This window comes from Lampetra planeri, chromosome 26, assembly GCF_965212315.1.
Source record: "Lampetra planeri chromosome 26, kcLamPlan1.2.h2, whole genome shotgun sequence".
NCBI classification, from domain to species: domain Eukaryota; kingdom Metazoa; phylum Chordata; class Hyperoartia; order Petromyzontiformes; family Petromyzontidae; genus Lampetra; species Lampetra planeri.
The window spans coordinates 11,038,885-11,062,812 of record NC_136132.1 but is presented as its reverse complement, the minus strand read 5'-3'; the positions used below and the strand labels follow the sequence as shown (position 1 = coordinate 11,062,812).

General features: G+C 49.6%; 1 protein-coding gene across 1 annotated transcript; it reads left to right on the top strand.

Annotated features, from left to right (window-relative positions):
• Positions 1 to 3,637: 3,637 nt before the first annotated feature.
• Positions 3,638 to 23,448, top strand: MEAK7 (MTOR associated protein MEAK7). The gene is made up of 10 exons (XM_078606800.1): positions 3,638 to 3,909; positions 4,855 to 5,036; positions 6,674 to 6,773; positions 7,313 to 7,455; positions 12,223 to 12,367; positions 14,362 to 14,842; positions 15,352 to 15,467; positions 18,101 to 18,219; positions 18,903 to 19,088; positions 19,762 to 23,448. The coding sequence occupies exons 2-10, from the start codon at positions 4,857 to 4,859 to the stop codon at positions 19,876 to 19,878; spliced, it is 1,587 nt and encodes a 528-aa protein (XP_078462926.1). The 5' UTR covers positions 3,638 to 3,909; positions 4,855 to 4,856; the 3' UTR covers positions 19,879 to 23,448.
• The last annotated feature ends 480 nt before the right edge of the window (positions 23,449 to 23,928 follow it).

Sequence of the window (23,928 nt, the reverse complement as noted above, 5' to 3'; positions counted from 1 at the left end):
GATGACCGATACCAGCGATGTCAAGATCGGGCCTCTGCGGAGGAGGCTCGTGAAGGACGCTCCTGGGTGGTTATGAGGCTGTTGTCAACTTATCCGTTTTGTCGCCAAGTTTAGCAGCTTTCAATTGTGGACAACAGCGAGAGAGCGATGACGCCAAATGTCAGGATCAACACCACGACTCGTGATTGGGGGGCAAGGCGCAGTGCAGGTGATGGCTCGGAACTCAGATTTAGATAAATAAATAAAAATAAAAACCAGAATACAGTTTTTGGGTTGGATCGCGTAAATATTAATGTCTTCTTGGTTCTTTCGGTAAAGTCACGTAGAAGGGAAGTAATAAAATAATAAAAATAAAACATAATAAAATAGACTGTCTGTAGACTCTGTCTACTTGACGGACCTGTTCTCCACCTGAGGACGGACGCTTGCGTTGTGGCTGAAACGTCGTGAGAATTATTTTATTATGTTTTATTATTTTATTACTTCCCTTCTACGTGACTTTACCGAAAGAACCAAGAAGATGAATCCCTGCAGTCACGAAAGCTTTAAATCGAAATATTAATGTGTCGTTAAACCCGCCACCACCCGACAGTTAATTCAATTCGTAAGGTTTGTCACGTAAACAAAACGTGCCAATTGGTTACTAACTTCAGCACACCTTTGCGTTGGAGAGTAAACCCACCACAATTCGAGTACGACGTTTCGCTGTTGATCACGACCAGCTTCATCAGTTGATTGGCCAGAATTGTGAAGTTTTCCGGTCTTAAATCGAGGAGTAAAGGCGTTGTCATTAGAGAGGGGGGGGGGGTGAATGTAGTCCTATACATTACAATGGATCATGCCCATCTGAGAATCTGCAGTACCTATTATTGGTTGGGTTCTTGACGGTTATCACGTGAAGCGAAGCAGACGCAACTCCGAAATCCCTGGCCGCAGCTTGTGACTGACAGCCAAGCACGTGCGCTCCCCTCCCCCCGCGTGCTGTCAAAATGCGAGCAGGCAAACACTCGGACCCACTTTACGCGCCGTATGATGATGATGATAATCATCCCCGCTACTTGTGACGAGAGAGAGCGACTGAGAGGAACGAGGAACCCAGAACAAGCAGGAAGTCAGCCACGCGGTGAGCCGATGCCAAGAAGTGCCCAAGGGGCCGTCCATAAATGACGTCACGCACCTAGGGTGGGGGGGTCAGACATTTGTGACGATGTGTGACGAAGGGGGGGGGGGTGAGAAATGTGACTTCACATAAAAATGCGCAACTTTAAATAAATATAGACAACACGTTCTACTTAATTAAATAGACTTTTTAATAAATGTTTTCTCCAACATCAGAGTGCAGCGGCACATTAAATACGCACTACAATGACAATAGTTTAAAACGATTTGAAGCATGTTTCATTTTATTTGGGGGGGGGGCAGAGCTTTGTGACGTCATATTTGAGGGGGGGTCTGACTTTGTGTCGTCTAAAATCGCGTGACGTCATTTATGGACGGCCCCCAAGCTCTGCCGTCCTCTATATATTGTACGTGTGTGTGTTGAACTTCTTTCGCACCGTACATAGCCAACCGTGCCAATCGGAGGTGTGGGGGACGGACAGACTAAACAACAAATATTAAGATGTGTATATCGGTCGTTTAACGAGTGTTTGCATGCGGGAGAGAAATCGGAGCACCCGGAGAAAATCCACAGCGAGCGAGGTGGAGACGCTCCAGCCCAGTGCGTGGGGGGGGGTGTCACATTCGCCGATAAGACATCATCAGTATGTGTGAGGACCGCCACACATTTTTAACCATTATTGGGTTTGACAGCAGCACGATGATGATGATGACGGGGGGTGTTGTCACGTGCGGTGTATTGTTGGGGGCCCGCGGGCCTTGCAATGAAAACGCCGCCCTCGCCCGTACAAACCCAACAGATGCAGTCCACATTTGTTGCTGTGCCACCATCTCCTGGTGAGCCCAGGGTGTTATGACAACCTCGACGCCCATGGGAAGGCAGTTTCGCGACATGTTTTGCCGATCCACCAGCCCTTGGGTGTTGGATTACAGGCTTGCGACACACATGAGACATTCCTTCCCCTGACGAGCATCATATCCAACTCCGGTTGAGCAGCATCTTCTATTCTGATGACAGCACCAATTCGCAACCATCTCTTGCTCATGTGGGTCACAACGACCACCATCACAATGGCATAGCGAGTGTCACTTGAGAGCCACTCCTTGTTACAAGTCAGCAACATCCATGCACCTTGTTGGGATTCGCTTTGTCCACTCTTTCTGGCGACTTTTCCTTTTACACGCTTTTATTTAACTCACTTCGTCTGTTGTATCCTCAAAAAAGAAATCTTGTAACTCAATTTTTACACACTTCCTAATGTGCTATCGACTGCAAACGTCGTATAGGTATGTCATACTGATAACAACACGATATTCTATCATAACAAATTCAAAACATATTTTAAAACTTTTAACACGCTTTTATTTAACTTGCTATATGTGTTGTATCCAAAAATCTTGTAACTAAATTTCAACCGTATTCCTAATGTATCGACCGCAAACTTCGTATAACTATGTCATACTGATGACAATACTATATTCTATAATTGAAAATTAAAAATATATATTTTTAAACAATATTTTTAACGGCTCTAATTGTCCACGCTCAACTGAAAATGTGGAAGGAGGGGAGGGGCGATGGGGGAAGGGGCAGGGGGAGAGGCAGCTCGGACAGTACATTTCATTCAAGCGTGTTTTTTAAAAAGTATTTTTAAATATTTTATTGTAGTCGACATTGGAATATCCAGCTCGCGATGCCTCGGGACTTTTTTAGTTTTATCTGGAATTTGGCAAACTGCTTCAAGTATTTGTTTTCAGTAGTTATTTTTTCTTAAACACGTAATATAGGCTTTCGCGACCGATATCCATAATACAAGTTTTTTTGGGGGGGTTAGATTGTGTAAATATAAAAGTGTCGTTAAGCCACCACCACCATCCGACACAGCCAAATCGCCTGATAAAGCTGGTTGTAATCACGAGCGAAACGTCGTACTCGAATTGCAAATGCTGTGGGTTTACCTCTGCAACACACCGGAGTGCTGAAACAGCCAGCGAATGTAATAGCTGTCAACCCCTTATCAGTGCCCTACCTTATTACGGACCAATCCAGACCTTACTGGTCACCCCACGCCCTTATAAATCTCAACGTTCATCCTGCAAAGTCCCATCACAAGGGAGAAAAACACAAACAAATAGACAAAGAAAAAGGTTTACCCGTATTTAAACGTCTGTACGTCGTATGGGGGACATGTAAACGCAATATCTCTGTACAATATTTCGGGGTTAAACCGTGTGGGTTGACAGCTGTGGATGTAATTGGCACCCAATTGGCGATGTCGGGTGGCGGTTGTTTGACGACACATTTATGCGATCTAACTCCTCCCCCCCCCCCAAAAAAAATAACTCCAACCTTTATTAAGATTTTTTGGTAATTTCAACAGTTGTGGAGGTGTGCCCCCCCCCCCATGTCACAATCCACAATCCAAGCACTGCCCCCCCATGCCCAACGCGACCTCCGCTCCATCTCCTCAGAGCCCCCCCCTCCATCCCACGGCGTGAGGCGCCGCGGTGACGTCACGCCGTGTTTACCCCAAAGACAAAGATCCCCCGTGTAGCCTTAACAGACGGTAGGGGCAAGTGCTGTTAGCGAACACCTATAAAGGCCGGCACTACACACAGGAGGGGGTAGGTGGCCCAACACCACGCCCGGCCGCCTTTGTCTCTCAAGTGCTGATGTTTACACATCGCACCAGCTACTCATTTGAGGCTGAGTCGACCTAGGGGAGGGCCCTGGACCGAAAAATCGTCACCGGTGTTGGCCGTGAGCAGGAATCGAACCCGGGTGGCCAGGTTCGTATCACAGCGCGCTAACCGCTGCACCACCGCTCCCCACACTCACACACCGCGCGGCGACCTATCGGCCCCCTTTGCCGTCTTCCTCCTCCTCGTTCCCCCAACATCCCCTGGCGACTACCGAGCCTCTCCAGCTTGGCCGCGAGCGCTGCAGGGAGAACCCGGGCCGGCCTTGACAAATGAGGGCCGCGGGGTCGCGGGGGTCGCGGGGGGCCCTGGGAGCCCCCCATGTAGCGATAGGCCTTACGCGGTGCCTCCCTCTTTCCTAGCGATTCGGCCGGGTTTGGTGCACCGAGTCCCGCAGCCGCGTCCGGATTAGAATCGGTGAGGGGGGGGGGGTCTTGCTGACGATGTCCACATTGTTTATAATTTTATTTTGTTATGTTTATGGAGTTATAAAGTAGTAGACAGGATTGGACGTGAATTTCTTGTTTATCTATTGGGTGGCGTTATAGTTTAAACGAGGGAGTTCCAACTTGGTTCCAGGCTCGACTCATCGTGAACAGCACCAATCACCGTTGCCTCTGTGGCCAATAAAATAGTAATCCGCTTTGTAAGAAGTCACCAGTGTCTGTTGCGTGTCATAGGAATGTGGAATTTCCACCCTGGACTCTGGCTAAACTGAACGTGAGCGCCGCCTAACGCCCGATTGCCTTGGCGGCGGCGACTTTGACCCATGATGGCACTGCATTGCTTTATAAATCCAGGGCCATGCCCGTCCGTCAAAGTTTAGATCAAGTGCATTGCGGCAGTAGCCTGGACATCGGCCACCGTGGGTTCCTGCCCGAAATCATCGGCAATTGACGGTGGAGATGGAGTTGGGGGGTGGCAGCTCTGTCCACACGCGCACCGCGGGTCTCCAAGCGCATCTTCCCGCTTGACTAATCCGCGGGTCTCCCACCCCTCTCCCCTTCCCATGCCCGTCCCCCTGCTCGCCCACAGCAATGGGCAACGCGATGGGAGGCGACGGTGCCGCTCTGCAGCGGCAGCTCGCCCGCTTCCGACCCGAGGAGCGAGCGACTCTGAGCCGCGGGTACGATTCGATCGCCCACACGACGCGGGGACCTGGGGCGGCCAAGCCACAGGGGGGACCCGGCGAGGGATTCCGCGTGGCAGCGCTACGGGTGAGAGAATTCAGCGCCGCGGGTCCAAGCGTCAGGCTTATTCATGACGATCATCATCATGAGCGTCACGATGGCCCGTTGTGTTTGTCTGCGCGCGCGTGTGTGTGGATCAGAATGAGAATATTTATACTGGAGGAATGCTATGAGCTGTAAAGCTCTTTTTCACGGATGTCCAGTAGGGATTGTTGATAAGAACGTTGCAACAACAACCAATACGAAACACGATAGTAGTGCAAATTATTGGAAAGGTAAACATCACTTAAAAATATACAAATCAAACTAAATTATTTCCATCATCAATGGGGAGCACAGTTGCTGCATCTGCCAGTCATCTGAGATGAGCCATAACACCTGCGGGGCCTGTCCCGTTGGCACCTGCCAGCCGAGAGCCTCTGACACTTCACATCATCGCCTCAAAGTCCACCTAGCCTGGCACAAGCCAGGCATGCTGTCAATTCGGTGGCCAGCGGCGGCTGCGACTGCTGTATGTGGATGTATGTTGAACTTCTTTCGCACCGGACATAGCCAACCGTGGCAGTCGGAGGTGCGACTGCTCATTGGAGGCTGTTGTTGCATGATCAGAAGTCTGATGTCGTCAGATGACGTAAGCTACGCAGACTTGAGCTTGGATGGGTGACCATGCATAGCAATCTCCGATATACTGTACACGGTTGGCTCCACACGTACATAGGCTGCAGGGCTACGTGATGAGCAGCAGAGGCCAGTGCAGTAAAATCCATTGTAATGTACCACAAATGCTGCCACGTCTATGGTCCCCACCTTCACTCACCCACGCCAACCCGTGTGGTGAAGTATGGACAAAATAACCACCACGATGCACTCATTGTGAAGACGTTTTGGCCTGCTGTGGACTGGCAAGGCTCTACATGTACAATCAGGAGCAATATACTCAACTGTTTTAAAGCATACAGTTGCAATACTTATTACAGCTGGAGTAGAATGAATAATAATTTAAACTTGCAACGCGTCTCACAGTATTCGCTCGAGGAGAGAGGACAACTCAGAGGCACAAGAAACCACAAACACGAAAGAAGGCAGCCACACATTAAGTCGGCACCAACAATTGCCCAAGCTTTACGTTCCTCTATATATTAAGGTGTTACTGGCCAATTCATGGGTATTTACATGTTGAAGGAACCAAGAGCACCCGGAAAAAAAACCGACGCATGCAAGGGGGCAACACTCTAGCCCAGTGTTATTCACGAATTTTCAGAGGTGGGCCACTTTCACTGATAAAACATCATCAGTGAGGGCCGCCACACATTTGATACCATTGTGTTTGACAGCACAATGGGGTGTTTTCACATTTGTGTATTGTTACGGGCTGCACTCAAGGCCAACGGGGACTGCCAGTGGCCCGCGGGCCTTGCAATTTAGAAGACTACTCTATGCCATAGATATTGAACAGGTGGAATCCATATTTTTGCCGCCTTCTGGCGAGCCAGGGTACGACGCCTCACCGACACCCACGGGAAGGGAGGTCAACAACATTTGTGCGATCCACCAACCCTCACCTTCACAGTGCTGGATTACTGGCGTGAGCCACCACTGCCTGGCAAATGATGATAGCCGTGTGTTTTTTTGTGTCCTAACGTTTTACGTGCCGGCCGTGACAGCAATTCGTGCAACCCGCGCTGCCGGAGGTGCTGCTGCTGAGCCTGTTCCGGGGAATGAGCCACGCGTACGACCCCACCCTGAAGAAACCCGCCCCAGCAGGTTAACACCTCCTCTTCCTGCTCCTTCTCCACCTGCTCACGCATCCCAGTACACAGGTGGGCACGCCCGAGTGCCTGAGATTGCCTTCACCTGTTGTGTGTTTTTCTCAGGATTGTCTTCTTCCCAGGTCGCTCTTGCGAATGAGACTGTATCCTGGTCTAATCAGTTATTGTACTGCTCTACGAATCCGGCATCCCGAGTTCAGAATCAGAATCTGTATTTATACTGGAGGAATCCGATGAGCTATAAAGCTCTTCTTCACAGATCTCCAGTCGGGGCAGGACCACAGGTGTGTGACTATTTTCAGCCACGGCTACTATCGGTGGCAAGTGATACATGAACCAGTCCTGGGCTTCCCCGAGGGTCTACTCAGCCTTAAATAAGTGCCTGGTGTGTAAACATCAGTGCTGGGGAGACAAAGACGTACACCACCCTCACAGCCTTGTCTGCCATGCTGGTCTTAATAGGTGCTCGCTTACAGCATTTCCGCTGACAGTCTACGGCTTTACAGGGAGTCTTTGTGTGCGTGTGCGTTTTAGCGGGATCAGAGTGCGTGTGTCAGGAGCGGTTCGTGAGGTTCGTGGCATCTGTGCTGCGGGGAGGAGCGGAGGAGCAGGCCGCTGCTCTTTGCTGGATGGTGGGCGAGAGGAACGGAGGCGTCGCCAGTCAGCAGGTCCACCAGGTGAGGACAGCCAACTGCTCAACATTATCATCATCATCGTCACACACCTGTGGTCCAACGCATAGGTGGCAACAGTTATTTTTTTATTTTACCAGGTAAGGCCCACTAAGCTATATAGCTCTTTTTCAGAAGCGATCTGGCCACAAATAATTGAACCCAGCAGGATTTGTGAAACTCTAAAACCCTTTATTGCTTTTAGGTGGCCAGGGGAATGCATTACAGCAAGTGGGCTTTTTAACGCATTTGTGCAGACTTTTGGAGTGTTGTAGAAAGTTTTAGAGTATTTGGCTGCTATAAATGTCCACATACTTGATAAGCCACTTCGTCCAGCTATCATTTATGGCCAAGTCGCTTCTGAAAAAGAGCTACATAGCTTAATGGGCCTTATCTGTTAAAATAAAAACATTTTAATAGCTTTGGAGGTGATGAATCATTAATTACATACAGGCGACCCTCGCACCAACGACCTAATTGGTTCCTGTACAATGGTCGCAAGTCGAGGCGTCGTAAGTCGAATCCTTATTTCCCATCGGTCCCAATAGTTATACATTGGGGTTCCGTTCCTGGAAACCCATTACATACCGTAAAAATACCAAAATTGACCACGAAAATAAATTAAAATAACCCGAACAAACATGTATCGTAACTTAATATAACCTTTGCAAACATTTATTAAGTAAAAACAAACACTTACATTTGAAAATCCTCAAGTACCTTTCTGTACGTGCATAGCGAAAGGCGAAATGTCTTCAAAATTTTAAGAAAACTTACGTGAAGAGCGTCGAGAAAGAGACGCCTCTACATACACATACGGTTGAAGCGCAAAGCAGCGCCACCTGGCAACGAGTGTGCACATAACTCACGCAGACTCGTCGCCTGATGGCGCTGAGTCTGTGCATATCATGCACAGCGCCAATCGACTCGGCGTCGGTAGCAGTCGTTAGGCGGTCGTAGATACGAGTTTTTGGTCGTCACTCTGGGGGTCTTAATTACTATAAGAAAGTTCGTAAAAGCAGGGGGGATGTAAGTCGAGCCGTCATAAGTCGGGCGTCACCTGTATAGACATTTCAGATGACGGGAATTAAAATGCCACTTGTCATGGTAATGTGGACTTTCCACCACTTTCTCACTGGCGGAGCCAACATTCCGCGGTCGTTGGAACAGAAATGAACCTTCACTTTTTTTGCACAATTCTACGTAAAAGTCGGCCCCGTGCGTGGATGCCAACTTGCCATCAGTAATCAAAGTGAATTCGTCCGGACTAGCCACTAGTCATCCAACCCATATTTCCTCCCAAAGGCTCGTTCACGGCTTGACTTGCGACCCACTATGGGATTCCTTTTTGGCAGTATCCAAAATGATGAAAAATAAGAATATGTGTTTCTCCTTTCTGGCAATAAAACAGGAAGTGTTAAGATGTTCAAACGCCAAATCGATACCTTTTGCGAGGCATACAGTCTGCATTAGCCAAACGTACTTGTGTAAAACATGCAAACAAACATGCTTTGATATAATATATGCATTGTCTTTGCGTATATTATATCAAAGCAATGCTTGTGGTGGATTTTCCTTCCGGTTCTCCAGTTTCCTCTTGCCACACGCTAAATAATTCATGAACGGAATTGGTCAAACATCCCAAAGCAGAACCCTCCTTAAGACGAGTGTTAAGGCTCAGCGAGGCTTTCCTTGGAGGATAATTGGTGTTGTGTTTGCAGGGATAATCGCCTCCAGACATAAGCAATAGCACTTCTCCGTTCATTCCTTGTTAATGGGGGCATCTCCATTTACGTGTACTTGACCTCCCATTAATATGTTAAGTATGCAGTGATTTAGATGCAGATGTAGAGAGTGGGGATTTAAGCAGAGATGGACTACTCACTCACACCTCATTTGTGTTCTCGTGGCCTGATTTAAACGCGTTTCACAACTGTCCGTGCATCCCATCTCAATGCGACTAATGGCCTGCCTTGCCTTTTGATCATATCGCTGACAATGTGCCAGATCTTGCCAGATAATAACAACAGCAACAAGGACTCTATTTATACCGCTCCTTTCATCAAGCACCTCAAAGTGCGGTTGGCTAACTCGTGAAAACTAAACATGAAGAAAGAAAAGATAAATAATCAAATGACTTCCAAATGCTGTTTGCCAAAATTAGCTAAAAGCTGAAATCACAGAAGTGTATATGTCCGTGTGAAACGATAAGAATAAGCTTTAACCCAATAAAACAGGAGGTGTTAAGATGTTCAAACACCAAATAGAAACCTTTTGCAAGGCGTCAAGTCGGCATTAACCACACACGGTTCTTGTGGCAAAACGTGCAAACAATCGTGCTCTGATAATATCTGCATTGTCTTTGAAACGGATTGGCCTACCCAAGAGACAGCTTTCTTTATGGCCTAGTCTCACCAGTGCTAGACCAGAAAACGCCAAAAGGCGAAGAGCACAAAGACAATACAAGTGTCAGAGCATTTACAGCTCGGGTTGAGCAGTTACATCTCTGGGACCTTTTTGCCAGTGTTAAAATTATGAAGCAATAAGAAGATGTGTTTGTACATCTTAACACCTGTTTTATTTATATTCTTTGGTTCTTTCGGTAAAGCCACGTAGATAGAAAAATAAAAATAAAGGGAATAAAAAAAACACTAATCTAGACTGTAGCCTGGTTCTTAATAGGAGTGAGCGTACTGGCAGTCTATAATGTAGACTGTAGCAATGGTTATTAAGCTGGGTGAGTGTACTGGCAGTCTATAATGTAGACTGTAGCATGGTTATTAACCTCGGTGAGCGTACTGGCAGTCTATAACGTAGACTGTAACCGGTTCTTAACCTCGGTGAGCATACTGGCAGTCTATAATTTAGACTGTAGCCTGGTTCTTAACCGCGGTGAGTGTACTGGCAGTCTATAATGTAGACTGTAGCCTGGTTTTTAAGCTTGGTGAGCGTATTGGCAGTCTATAATGTAGACTGTAGCCTGGTTTTTAAGCTTGGTGAGCGTATTGGCAGTCTATAATGTAGACTGTAGCAATGGTTATTAAACTGAGTGAGCGTACTGCCAGTCTATAAAGTAGACTTATTCTTGGTTCTTTCGGTAATAAAAATAAAATAAAAATTTAATATTTCCAGAACAGGGTAAAACCTATTTTTACTGTTTCATCATTTTGATACTGGCAAAAAGGTCCCATAGATATGTGTGTGCACGTTGAACTTCTTTCGCACCGTACGTAGCCAACGGTGCTAATCGGAGGTGTGGAGAGATACGTTTTGAGACGAGCGTTAAAAATGTTCACGAACTCGAAGATGCTGACATCTCGTGGGAGCGAGTTCCAGAGCCTGGTGGCTACATGGAAGCCCAGACACCGAAGCCTCTACGACCTGGGGACTGCAGAGAAGATCTGGATCACCAGATCTCGAGAGCTAAACAGCCCAAGGGTGCTCTGATGGGCCACCATGCATAGAACAAGTTGTTACGGAGTGTTTGTGGGTTGCAGAGGGAAGTGCAGCAGTACATCCATCGTTGTACAGTACTTCTGTGCTCTCACGTATATGCTCCCCGTTTTCACTCCCGACACCGACCAGCATGCCGAAGGAATGGTCAAGTAACCCCTCTCCCCATGACCTGCACGGCATGGGGAGGCCCTCATTCAGCAGCGGATTGAGGAAGGGGGGTGTACGTGTACATCACGCTCTTAGGCGTCTGTTGGGGGCACCAGCTCCCGTCGAATCCCACATGCCCTTCAGTGATGCACCGCTGTTTGAACTGAAGCCAAAGTTAACGATAGCGGCCGCTGCCCTTGAGTCGGGGCAGTCGGTATCGAACGCAGGCTCGCCTGACACAGCACGTCGAGAGATAAATGAGTGGTGAGCATGCCACATCAATTGTGACCGTCCCTGCATGTGTGGCGTGTGCACTCGTGTGCGTGTGTGTGTGTAGCCTGGGGGGAGCAGTAGTGTAGCAGATAGCATTCTATGCTACAAACCCGCTAACCCTAGTTTGTTTCCCCGCTCACGACCAATAACAGTCACAAATATTTGAACTCGTCCTAGGCCTCCCCTAGATTGACTCAGCCTTAAATGAATACCTGGTGCAATGTGTAAACATCACTGGCGAGAGAAAGGCGGCCATTGTGCTGGCCACCCACCCCTTCGTGCACCGTGCTCTCCTTCATAGGTGCACGCTAATAGCACTTGCCCCAATAGTCTGATAAAAGGCTATACGGATAATCTTTGTCTTTGTGTAGCCCTGTGGGGTCGGCGTGTGTGTAAGCGAGTGGTGATCGGGGTACACAGTGTGAAGGGCATGCACGCGCTTGCACGTACACACACACATCGGCCTGCACACGGATTTACACACGAATCAGATCTGGAATACGCGTGCTTCGTGTGCGTACATGCCTTCCAGGCGATGCGGTTAGCACGCTGCGCTTCGAACCCGGCGACCCGAGTTCGATTCCAGCTCACGGCCAACACTAGTAATGATTATCTGATCTGGTCCTGGGCCTCCCCTAGATTGACTAAGCCTCAAATGAGTACCTGGTGCAATGTGTAAACATCGCCACTAGGGAGACAAAGGCGGTCTGGCAGGTTGCTGGCCACCCATACCCTCGTGTACAATTCCGGCCTTCATAAATGCTCGCTAACAGCACTTGCCCCTACAGTTTGTTAAAGGCTATACAGGGGATTTTTGTCTTTGTTTTTTTTATATGCATGTGTGCGCATGTTCATGCGTGTGCGTGTGCGTCCATGCTTGTGTGCGCTTGTGTCCAGCTTGTGCAGGAGCTGCTTGAGGTTGCGGTGCAGGCGCTGCACCACGGCAAGCTCCTGCGTGGATGGCGGCTGGACAAGATGGCCGACACGCGGGAAGGGGCAGCCCTCGTTGCGACTGCCCTCCTCGCCGAGATTCGCCGGTCCGGTGAGAGGGCAGCTCTCGGCGTGGGACAGCCCCAATTTGCCTGTAGTAATGAGAGCTCTACAATCAGTCTATTTTCCTATAACGCAGGAGTTGCGTTCCTGAAGAACAAAAACTGAGGCCCGTGGATAGCATCTAGAAGCATCCAGCAGCATCCCACCTTGTGTCGTGCTATGCTGAGGCAGCCGTACAACCCCTTATTCCTCCTTGCGCGAAGTAGTTCTCTTCACTAAATCACGTTGTATCCAATTCGAATCGCGTTACGTCCAATTCATGTCATGAAAACCCGCGTTGCAGGAGAACAGACTGCGTATATATGTCCAGCAAAATCTTATCAAGTCTCAGGAATCATTAATGAGGGCTTAGCTTCAAGTAGGAGGTTAGCGGAGGACCCAGAGATGGCCTGTGGTGAGAGGGTAATATAGATTTTAGTTTTTCCCATAATGCAGTGTGCCCTGAACTCATTATTTTTGGGCATGTAGCGGTTACATTCCCTCTATGTAGGAGGATTAGGTGGGGCGGTCGCAGATTCCAGTATTTAGTTTTCTACTCGTATCAAGAGCCTCGGCACCATACTCGACCAGCATATTTCGTTTGATCACCGTCTGCAAAATTTCGTCAGGTCGAGCACTTTTCATATCAGGGGCTCTGCGACACATTAGTCTACTATTGAGTTGTGACATAGCCCACACGGTGGCATGTAACATAGTATCAACAAGGCTCGATTATTGCAACTCACTACTCTACAGGACGTCTGGTAAAAACATTAACAAACTGCAGCGTGTTCAACATTCTTTGGCGCGTGTCATGACGGGTACTCCAAGATCCAACCATGTCTGTCCGGTGCTTGTTGAGCTGCATTGGCTTCCTGTTGCCGAACGACTACATTGTAAGGTCGCACTTATTACACACGAAGTGCTTGCCACAACTGAACCACAATACCTCGCTGATCTCATCAAGGAGCAGCACATTCCTGCGGAGGGAGCTGGTAGGAACGTTGGGTTGCTCGGTCAATGGCCAGGGTCAACGGCGGCGTGGTGTATTCTGCAAATATGCCTGACTGAGGGCGGGCACAAGCCGGCGTGAGTAGGTTAAACGTTGAGTTTTATAAGGGCACCACGGGGTGACCAGCCCCTCCCCACCCAGCCCCACCCTCCCCACCCAGCCCCTCCCCACCCTTCCCTCCCCACCCAGCCCCACTCTCCCCACCCAGCCCCCTCCCCACCCTCCCCTCCCCACTCAGCCCCTCCCTTCCCACCCAGCCCCTCCCTGCACGATGGACACAATAATCCCCTGTGGGCTGGTGTAACCAGGAGGTTCCTACCAGTATAAACAATCACACAAACTCTGGTCATCCTCACAGCAGCTTTTGGCTGGCCATCAAACAAAGACAGTCACTACATCGCGCTCTTTCAGGTGCGCTTCTGTGGCCGTCTGGAACACGCTTCCTTCCGACATTAGGAAGCTATTGGAGCTATGCACTTTTAAATCTAGTTTGAAAACTAATTTCTTCAAAACATCTTTTGGTGTTTAGTTTTGACCTCCCACACCTCCGATGAGCACGGTTGGCTACGTACTGTGCGAAATAAGTTCAACAAACATACATATGGAAAGAATAGTTTTGTTTCTCAATCCTCACTTTGAATCATCCCCCGAATCACGACAATCAAATCGATAAGTGTGTGGATATTTGAAATCCTTACACACCATGCTCCTCTGTCAACCACGCTTTCGGCAATAACGTTTCAGAGCTTAACCTTTTTCAGCCCTTGGCCCTCGGATTTGGAACGCTCTGCATGAAGAACTGCGCCTTATTGTTGAAGATTCTCGCATTTAAAAAAAACTACAAATCTACTTATTTACAATAATATGTGAACTAAAAAAATGTTCTTCTGTACGGCGTTCTGAAGCCCTTTGTTGGTTCTGTCGCGCAATATAAAATCATAAAATACATTTTAAATTCACGGGATGACGCTGGGCGCCGCTTCCGCGTACAGATGGCGCCACGACCGATACAGCGAGCGGAGCGGCGATTCGCGACGACGTGTCGGACTGGCTGCACCGCACACCGCTCGTCCCGGCGCTCCTCTCCCTCCTCGTCACCTCCTCCCTGCGCCTCGACCTGGGTCACGGTCACAACCTCCTCCTCCTCCCCACTGAGCCAGCCCCATCCTCCTCCTCATCCCCCTCGAGCAACGATAACGACGGCGGCGGCGGTGGCGCCGGGCCCTCCGCGGAGGCGCCCGCTCCCGACGAGGACCCGCGCCGCGCACTGCCGCCGCTCCTGGTGCCGCCGGCGTGCGAGGGCGTCGCCTGGTCCCAGCTGGGGGTTGGCAGCGGCGGTGGTGGCGGCCGGGGCCCGCGGCTGCTGCTGGATGTGCCGTCGATGCTCCATCTCGGCGTCCACCTGCCGGGCGAGCTGCGCGACCGCTGGAGGCTGCTGTTCTCCAGCCGCCTTCAGGGGGAGAGCTTTTCAAGGCAGGCATGGTGGCGCCGGTAGTGCTGCTGGTGGTTGGAAGCGGTCGTATAGTGGTCAGCGCACCGGGCTATGAATCCGGCGACCCCGAGTGCAATTCCTGCTTACGGCCAATGTCAATGACGATAATCTGCATCAGTCCTCAGCCTCGCCTAATTCGACGCAGCCTCAAATGAGTACCTGGTGCGGTGTGTAAAGATTGCCACTGGGGAGACAAAGGCGGCCAGGCGTGCGTGGTGCTGGCCACCCATTCTCTCGTGCGTCGTTCTGGCCTTCATAGGTGCTCGCTAATAGCACTTGCCCCAACAATCTGTTAAGGCAACACGGGGGAGCTTTGCCTTTGGTGGTTGTGGTGTGTAACGCAATGCTGTGCCACGTAAAAGAAACATCGACATGGAAGACAATGACATGGAGGTCAAATCGGTTTTTAACCGAAATGAGCCCTTTGTGTGACGGTGTTGTGTCGCGATGCGTGACAGTGTGGTGTCACGTGCATGATGCGGTGGCGCAGGCTGTGTGGCCTCACCGTAGGCCAGGGCCCAACCCTGCTGCTCGTGGAGGATGTGGACGGTCATCTCTTCGGGGGCTTCGCCTCGGCCAGCTGGGAGGTCAAGCCCCAGTTCCAGGGTTCGTCTCCACTCGCAGTCATCAGCAGCTACGGTTCCCCCCCCCCCCCTCATGGGCCCATTAATTTTACAATCAGGGGAGGCCGTGTTTTTTTACTGCTAATGATTTTTGTTTACAACGTCGCTTTAATTGTTCATTGGTCGTGGAGTAGCAGCGCAGCAGTGACGGCGCTGCGGCGTTTGACCCGATGACCCCCGAGTTCGATTGCTGGCCACTGGCTAACATCAGTAGCGAATGATAACCGAACTGGGAATTATATACTTCAGGAAAATGACCGATGGATGATGAATGACGTTACATTCACAACTCTTTGTCAGAAGCACTTTGTCAAGGGCGGTTCGGCCGGCAATCAACGTCAGAGCATTCCACAATTACAGAAATGAAAATACAAGCAAACTTAATCGAAGCAATTATTTGTACAATTGCATTCACGCTTAAACTTTAGCGATTTTAATAATTGGGTGAGTTTACATGAGGACAGCAATGATTGTATGGCGAAATCTGGAAACTATTCGCCCTATCCCATTCCGGGACGTCTGCAAGTTGCAGGGTGCCTGTCCCGTTCACCGATGAATCTCGGAACATGCAAGCGGTTTGCGTGAATTTTGCTTAGAGGCATAGCTCCGCTGTTTTTAAAGACATTGTACTCCCCACAGACAACTGTAACTACCCTCTATGATAGCTGGCGCCAAACTGTGCCACGCCCTCCCGCATGGCCTTGTGGGAGCCTCGGTATGTCTTCCGACCTAAAGTTTTTTTCCCCATCCGATTCCGTTCGTCGCCAGAATGGGAAATGGTGAATAGACTATCAGCTGTGCGTCACCACTCTGGTCAGTGGGGGATGGTGAAGGGAGCACCCAGCAGAACCAGTACAGATGTCCCTTGGCCTCTGATGCAAGCAGTTGATGTGAAATTGAACTCGGGTCGGCAGATTTTATAACACGCCGCGATAACTATCGCATCACCGCCCCCAACTCCTGTGTCTTGTTTATTCTTTTATATTTCCAACAATTGTATGGATGTATGTTGCACTTCTTCCGCATCATACATAGCCAACCGTGCTTATCGGCACGAATAGCTCAGTAAAATGTATATGTTTTCACTTCCATATCCCCGCCGACTAAGTCCAGCCGTGCGCTGCCTGTCACACAATGGGGCATTGTCTAGGCTTGGTGTTGGAAGTCAACACTCCCCGGAACCCAAATTCCTTCTTCCTCTCCGGACAAAGGCAAACAAAAGTAAACAAAGCAGGCTTTTCAAAGCCAGCACCAAGTCACCAGGTCGTTTCTTCCCAAGCCTGACTGGGCCACACGCTTTTATACCGATATCTAAATGGCAGTGACACAGCCCTTTGTCAGTCCGCCGACACGGCATGTTTCCCTCCCCATGCTGTGTCGACCTTGTTGTTTAGCCATACTTCACCGCTCTGCTGGACTAAAGCTTCCCTACCCCCCCCCCGCCCCCCCCCCCCCGGCTGTCCACTGTCTCTCGTGGTTTTTGCGATGCAAACCGATCCGTCCCTCTTCTGCACGCGAGCGTATTTCACCGCTCCGTCTCCACGGCGGTCGTGATTCCTTTCGCTGCCATTCCGTCCTCCTCCGGCCTCGACCTCCGGACGTCCTCCTTCTAGCTGCGACGTGTCCTGCCTCAGCGCACCCTTCTCTCTAGTACTCTGTTAACAGTGACATCGGTTAACGGTTTTTGCTGTTAAAGTTTCGCCACATAGGACCCCCCCATGGTTTCGACCGATTTAAAAATGTTAATTTACGTTACGTTTACGTTATGCACACGGGGCGCCAATTTTGGCCAATCCGAGGGCTCGTAAGTGGGGCTGAGCCATGCCCTCAGCCAATCAGCGACGCCCATTTATGAACTTTTAGACCTCGACTGGCTTTGTTTACATTATTACGTTTTTTTTTATTTTGGCAGTGGAAACAGCTCTCTTGCAGACTCGGTGATTTTTACTTATTTTTCAATGTACAAGTGAATTCGATTAACGGTTATTTCGGTGAGCAGTAGTTTTCATGGAACGAATTAAAAACGTTAACCGAGGGACTGCTGTACATGGGTTCCTCTCCCTTGGGTTATGCCGCAGCGTTTGCCCCCCCCCCCCCCCCCATATAAATCCAAAGGTGCACCGTATAATTCGTCTTTATTCGGACGGCATCAGTAACGTTTTAAAATTGAAGGTCGTCAGAGCTTTTGCTCCGACGACCGCACCTCCTGTTAGCACGGTTGACTCCATACAGTACGAAAGAAATTGAACATACATACATACAACTCTCTTTCATATGGCTGATGTAGATGCAGCGCAACAACTTCAATTTCACATTCAGGTGGTCAAGGCAGCAGATGACCGCGTCGGGAGCAGCGGAGTGTACCGCTGCGATGTCTCCTTCGTATTTTATGGATCGGGCATTATTGGGTCGTTATATGTTGTACGGTTCGTTCTGGATGACCACGGTCGTATAGCGACAAGCCACAGTGATAGAACATTCGCCGAACGTGCACGGCGAACTAACCCAGCTCTCAACAATCGCCGCGACAGGCGTTTTTTTTGCTTGTCTTGCGACACTGAGCCACGATCCCCAGCCAACCCCCTCCTTCGCCGTCCTCCGTTTGCGTTGTCCCAGGAAGCAGCCACTGCTTTCTGTTCAGCCTGCGGCCGTCCGTCGGCGTGTACTCCTGCACAGGCTACAACGACCACTACATGTACCTCAACCACGGCCAGCAGACCATGCCCAATGGACTCGTGAGTTCACATCTGCCCCGTCGCCCGTGCGCAACCTGAGTGGTAATCGTAGTGACGTCACCTCTGAGCGTACCACCACCGCGCAGCGTTCGCTCGCTCTCAGAGAGAGGAGAGAGAGAGGAGCGGTGTCCAAATTCCTCCACCCGCCCCCAAGCTCTGCGGTCCTCTGCATATGAAGGTGTTGTCGGCCAATGAGTGAGTTTTTACTAACAGTCCCAGTCACATCCGTTCCCCACCATCGAAACAACGCTGAACTCAGGCCGCCGCCGATTCCTCGACAATTTGTCGATGCTACGACAAAAACTCCCATGGGTAAAAAAAAATCTGACTCGGAATCAGAATATTTATTTATATTGGAGGAGTCCGATGAGCTATAAAGCTCTATTTCACAGATGTCCAGTGGAATATACTAATTAAGAAAGTAAAAAAGGTCTTTAAGGACAGATGTGTGATCCTAATTGAGTAACCTCGCCTGACACCGTCGCCTCAGTGAACATCACCGTTGCTTATGGAGAATTAGGATCGTTGTTGATGTCGTTGATGTTTTTGATGTTGTTGATGTTGACGTTATTGATGTTGATGATGTTGATGTTTTTGATGTTGATGTTGTTGATGTTTTTGATGTTGTTGATGTTGTTGATGTTGTTGACGTTATTGATGTTGATGATGTTGTGTCCGTGCAGGGCATGGGCGGGCAGCACGACTACTTTGGGCTGTGGCTGGACAGCGACTATGGGCGTGGGCACAGCCGCGCCAAGCCACGCTGCACCACCTACGGCAGCCCCCAGCTGTCGGCCCGTGAGGAGTTCTCGCTCTCCGCCGTCGAGGTGTGGGGGCTCGGCGCTCCCCCCGAACGCGCCCAAGGGAGCGTGAGTCCCCCACCCACCCCCCCACCCCAAGGACCTCCCCTGTCGCTGTTCAGGTCCCATCTGTGGGAATATTAAATGCCCCCTGCTGCTTGTGGCGATGATGATGATGGTGATGATGGTACTGCTCCCGTTGATGTTAACCCTTTCCCATTCCGAGACGTCTACAAATTGCAGGGTGTCCCGTTCACCTCTAAATCTCGGAACGCCCAAGTGGCTCAGCGTTAATTTTATTTAGAGAGCCATAGCGCCGTTGTTTTTAAAGACATTGTACTCACTGCAGAGAACCGTAGCAACACGACCGCTGCACTCTACGGTAGCTGGTGCCAAACTGTGCCACACGCACTCCCGCATGGCCTCGTGGGAGGATCGGTCGCGATAAAGTTATTTTATTTCAGTTTTTCTTCTGATTTCGTTTTGATGATGTACTCACACGTCACCAGAACAGGAAAGGGTTAATTGTGGTGACACTGCTGCAGATGGTAATGCTGCTGTTGAAAGTTGATGACATTGTCGCTCCTGCTGATGACTATGATGATGCTATTGCTGCTGCTGATAATGATGATCATCACCATAATGTTTATTTTGATGACGCGACTGCTGCCACTGCTGCTGCTGCCATTGCCGCTGCTGCTGCTGCTGATGATGACGGGAGTGCCACGTGCACCACCCACAGGGAGGCAAGGCCCGCAGCGTGCTGGACGCTGACCCGGAGGTGCAGGCCATGCTGGAGATGGCCGGCAAGGTGAAGCACAGTGACGGCCTCCGCGAGCCCAAGGCGGACGAGTCCTGACCGCCCCGCAACTCGACCGCGTGACCGGCGGCGCGGTCACGTGATCAGCGCAGCGGGGGTCATGTGATTGGAGCAGCACAGTCATGTGACCAAGAATAATAGTCGTGTGATCGGAGCAGCACAGTCACGCGACCAGAGTAGCATGGGCCATGTGACCAGCAGCTTCCATCTCAAGTGGGTAGCTCTGCAGTATCTACTTCCCTGGGCAGTTCTTTAACACGTAGGGTAATGCGCAGCCGTGCTAGAGATCCATAGTGGATTCATCACCAAATGACACGAAAGTGCATATTGGGGGGAAAAGTTAATTAAGTCACCTGACCAGCAGTCTCACACGACGGGGCTTAATTTCTCACTGAAAATATTTTGGTTTCTTTCGAGTGGCTGGTCAACCGGTTTAGGCACGTGGACTGATAACCGCAGCTGTAGCGGGAAGTAACCTGGTCGTGGTGTGCCCGGGCGCAGATCGTTTTCTGGGTCACGGACCCGGACAGACCCAGCTCCCGATTAAGCCCCGAGTGTAACCCTGTGTGACCAGCAGGACAGGAACAACATCGCATGACGAGCAGGGACCTGGCCACCACAAATGATAGTCCAACGAAGTGGCTGCTTGTCACGTGGACATTTATAGCAGCAGCCAAATACTCTAAACGTGTGATGTTCATTCTAAATGTGCATTGGGGAAACCGGAGGACCCGGATAAAAATCCACGCAATCACGGGGCGAGAGAGACATGCAAACTCCAAATATACAGGCGTCAGGGTCGGTATCGAATCCACGACCTTCTGCATACCAGGCGAGGTAGTTAACATCTCGCCACCGTGAATATGCCGGGCTGAGAGAAATCATGGGGAAACTTTCGAACAACCACGTTATCTCATTAACTTCTTTGATGATTATTTCATTTTCGTACGGCCAATGAAGAGCAATTATCGGAGATTCGGTTCTAAGTGATTTAGCCTTTCAATTCCTTTGTCTGAGAGTTGGTGACTTTCAAATGCACGTACCCACCCACTCACCACCCACTACCCAATCACCACCCACTCACCACCACCCAATCACCACCCACTCACCACCCACTCACCACCCACTCACCACCACCCACTCACCACCCACAGCCTTCAAGTTTACATTTGGGGCAGTGCGAAGTTGCATGGTCCATGGTTTGGTGTCCGTAGCCACAGCCGTGCACAGGAAGAGACAGAGAGAGAGAGACTCTTTTATTCACCACTTGTGCATTGGGTGTCTGCATCTGCCGTGGTTTGTGCGGATCCGGTTAAGCGCTGCCCATTGTTCCTGTGGAAGGTGGAAGCCGGGCGGTGTGGTGATCGTGGTCGTGGGCTTGCTGATGAGCTCTGGGTAGAGGAAGTCAGGCAGTGTGGTGGTGGTGGACTGGATGATCAGGTGTGTGTTAAGGCAGGTGGAAGCCGGGCTGTGTTGTGGTGTTGGGCTGGCTGATGAGCAGTGTGTAGAGGAAGCCGGCAGCGTGGTGGTGGTGTACTCGCTGATGAGCTGTGTGTTAAAGTAACCGAGCAGCATGGTGGTGGTGGTGGGCTCGCTGACCAGCTGTTTGTTCATAGATCTCGTAAATATATAAATGTGTCGTTAAACCCGCCACCACCCGACACAGGCAACTCGTAAGGGTTGTCCGTAAACAAAACATGACAATTCGTCACTTGTACAGCTCACCGGTGTGATGGAGAGCCAAGCCACAACATTTACAATCAGAGGACGACGTTTCGCCAGTAATTACAACCAGCTTCATCAGGCGACAGCCAGATTTGTCGAGACGTCCACCTGTTTCGTTCCTTGTATAGAGGCGTAGATGTGGTGACCACACTTCTGCACGCTTGTGCAAAGTGGGGAAAGGGATTACTGAGTCAACGTACATTATGCATGTGCATTATGCGATCCCTTTGTACTTGTACATCCTGTCCATTGTGTGTATTAAAATAGCCGTACCAACGGTGATCCCTATCTGTTTGGTAATCCCTCTCTGCTCGGACGGGGTCGAAATGGTAAAATAACACAGCGTTTACTGAAAGAAAACGCATACTATCTGAATGCAGAGTCACACCATCACCCCGCACAGAAATCTGCTCTTATCAAGACGCTCATTCATCGAGCTAAGAAAGTGTCAGATGGTGACAGTCTGAGAAGTGAAATTCAACATGTTCAAGAAGCGCTGCAAATAAACGGTTACAATGATGCACAAATCAACAGGGCATTGAATGCCAAAACCAAATCAAATAACACGAGCATTGAAACTGCCCAAGTAATGTAAACGATCAAAATACCGTAGATTGCAGGAGTAACTGATAAACTAGCCAGATGTTTGGAAAAACAAAACATCCGAGTCAGATTGGGCACGGAACATAAAATACAGAAATTAATATCTGGTACAAAAGATGCATTACCGAAGCTATCAACAGAAGGTGTGTACAGGATTAACTGCACGTGTGGTACATGTTATGTTGGGCAAACAGGACGAATAATCAGCACGAGGCTGAAAGAACATCAGAGAAATATTAATTTCTCCCAAATGCAACTGTCAGCAGTAGCAGAACACGCGTGCCAACAAGGACACTCAATTGATTTTCATAATGTTGATGTTCTGTGCAAAACTAGCTACTACTGTCCAAGACTGATTAGAGAATCTATCGAAATTGAAAGAAATTTAAATAATTTTAACCGTTCGGATAGCTACCGCCCTAGTGCTGCGTGGAAACGAATTGTTAAATAATACATTGTTTAAATGCATGCCTATGAAGGGCACCATACTTCAATAGGGATTACCGTTGGTACGGCTATTTTAATACGCACAATGGACAGGATGTACAAGTACAAAGGGCTCGCATAATGCACATGCATCATGTACGTTGACTCAGTAATCCCCTTCCCCATCATTGTGCAAGAGCGCAGAAGCGTGGTCATCACATCTACGCCTCTATTTCAAGAACGAAACAGGTGGACTTCTCCACAAATCTGGCTGTCGCCTGATGAAGTTAGTTGTAATTACTGACGAAACGTCGTACTCAGATTGTAAATGTGGCTTGACTCTCCAACGCACCGGTGTGTTGTACTAATGACGAATTGGCCACGTTCTGTTTATGTGACAACCCTTACTCGTTGGCTGTGTCGGGTGGTGGCGGGTTTTAACGACACGTTTACGCGATCTAACCCAAAAAAACTATTTTATGGATGATATTGGTCGCGACAGCCTCCTACATGTTAAACCAGCTGTTGGTTGTGCACTTTGCTTGAATCCCACTATTTGGTCCACCCCATTTCGATCTTGAAGTTCACGGCACACGGAGTTTGTGATTATGAACCAACTCATGTATATAAACGGATTTATAATTATTTACTAATGATGTTAAATATATCGGTGGGGGGTGGGGGCTAAGTGGCGCTGTATTCATGAAGCCTTAAATTATTCCTAGACCCGGCATTGCAATGAAGGTGCGTGTTGCACGAGCAGCGGTGGTTGTAGTGTGCGTGTGTCGGTGACCAGGTCACTCGGGATCCACCCAGACTCACCGGGGGATCGCAAGTAAAGCAGAGTGTATTGTTGTTTGTCTTGTTGATTTTGTTTCACCAGACACGAACTCATGAGACCAGGATGAACCTTTACTCTTTGGTTCTTTCGGTCAAGTTACGTAGTTATAAATAAAATAAAAACAAATCACGACGTTTCGATCGCAACACAAGCGGTCGTCATCAGGCAAAGGAGTCAGCCTCTAAAGGCAAACTGTTTATGAAGGTTTTGGGATGGGCGTAGCCCAAGTGTATCAACAGCACCAGGAGCATGGGCGGTGCACGAGTGCCAATGCAGCAGTAATGCCAATGCAGCAACAATGCCAATGCAGCAACAATGCCAATGCAGTGGGCGAGAGAGGGGGGGGGGGGAATGGGGGGGCGCTGCGTGAGCGTGACTTTACCGAAAGAACCAAGAGTATGGATTCCTGCAGTCACGAAAGCTTCAAATCAAGGATGAACCTCATTTGCAAGAGATGACCCGGGGCATTCTGCCAGGAGGGTGGCGATGTCTGC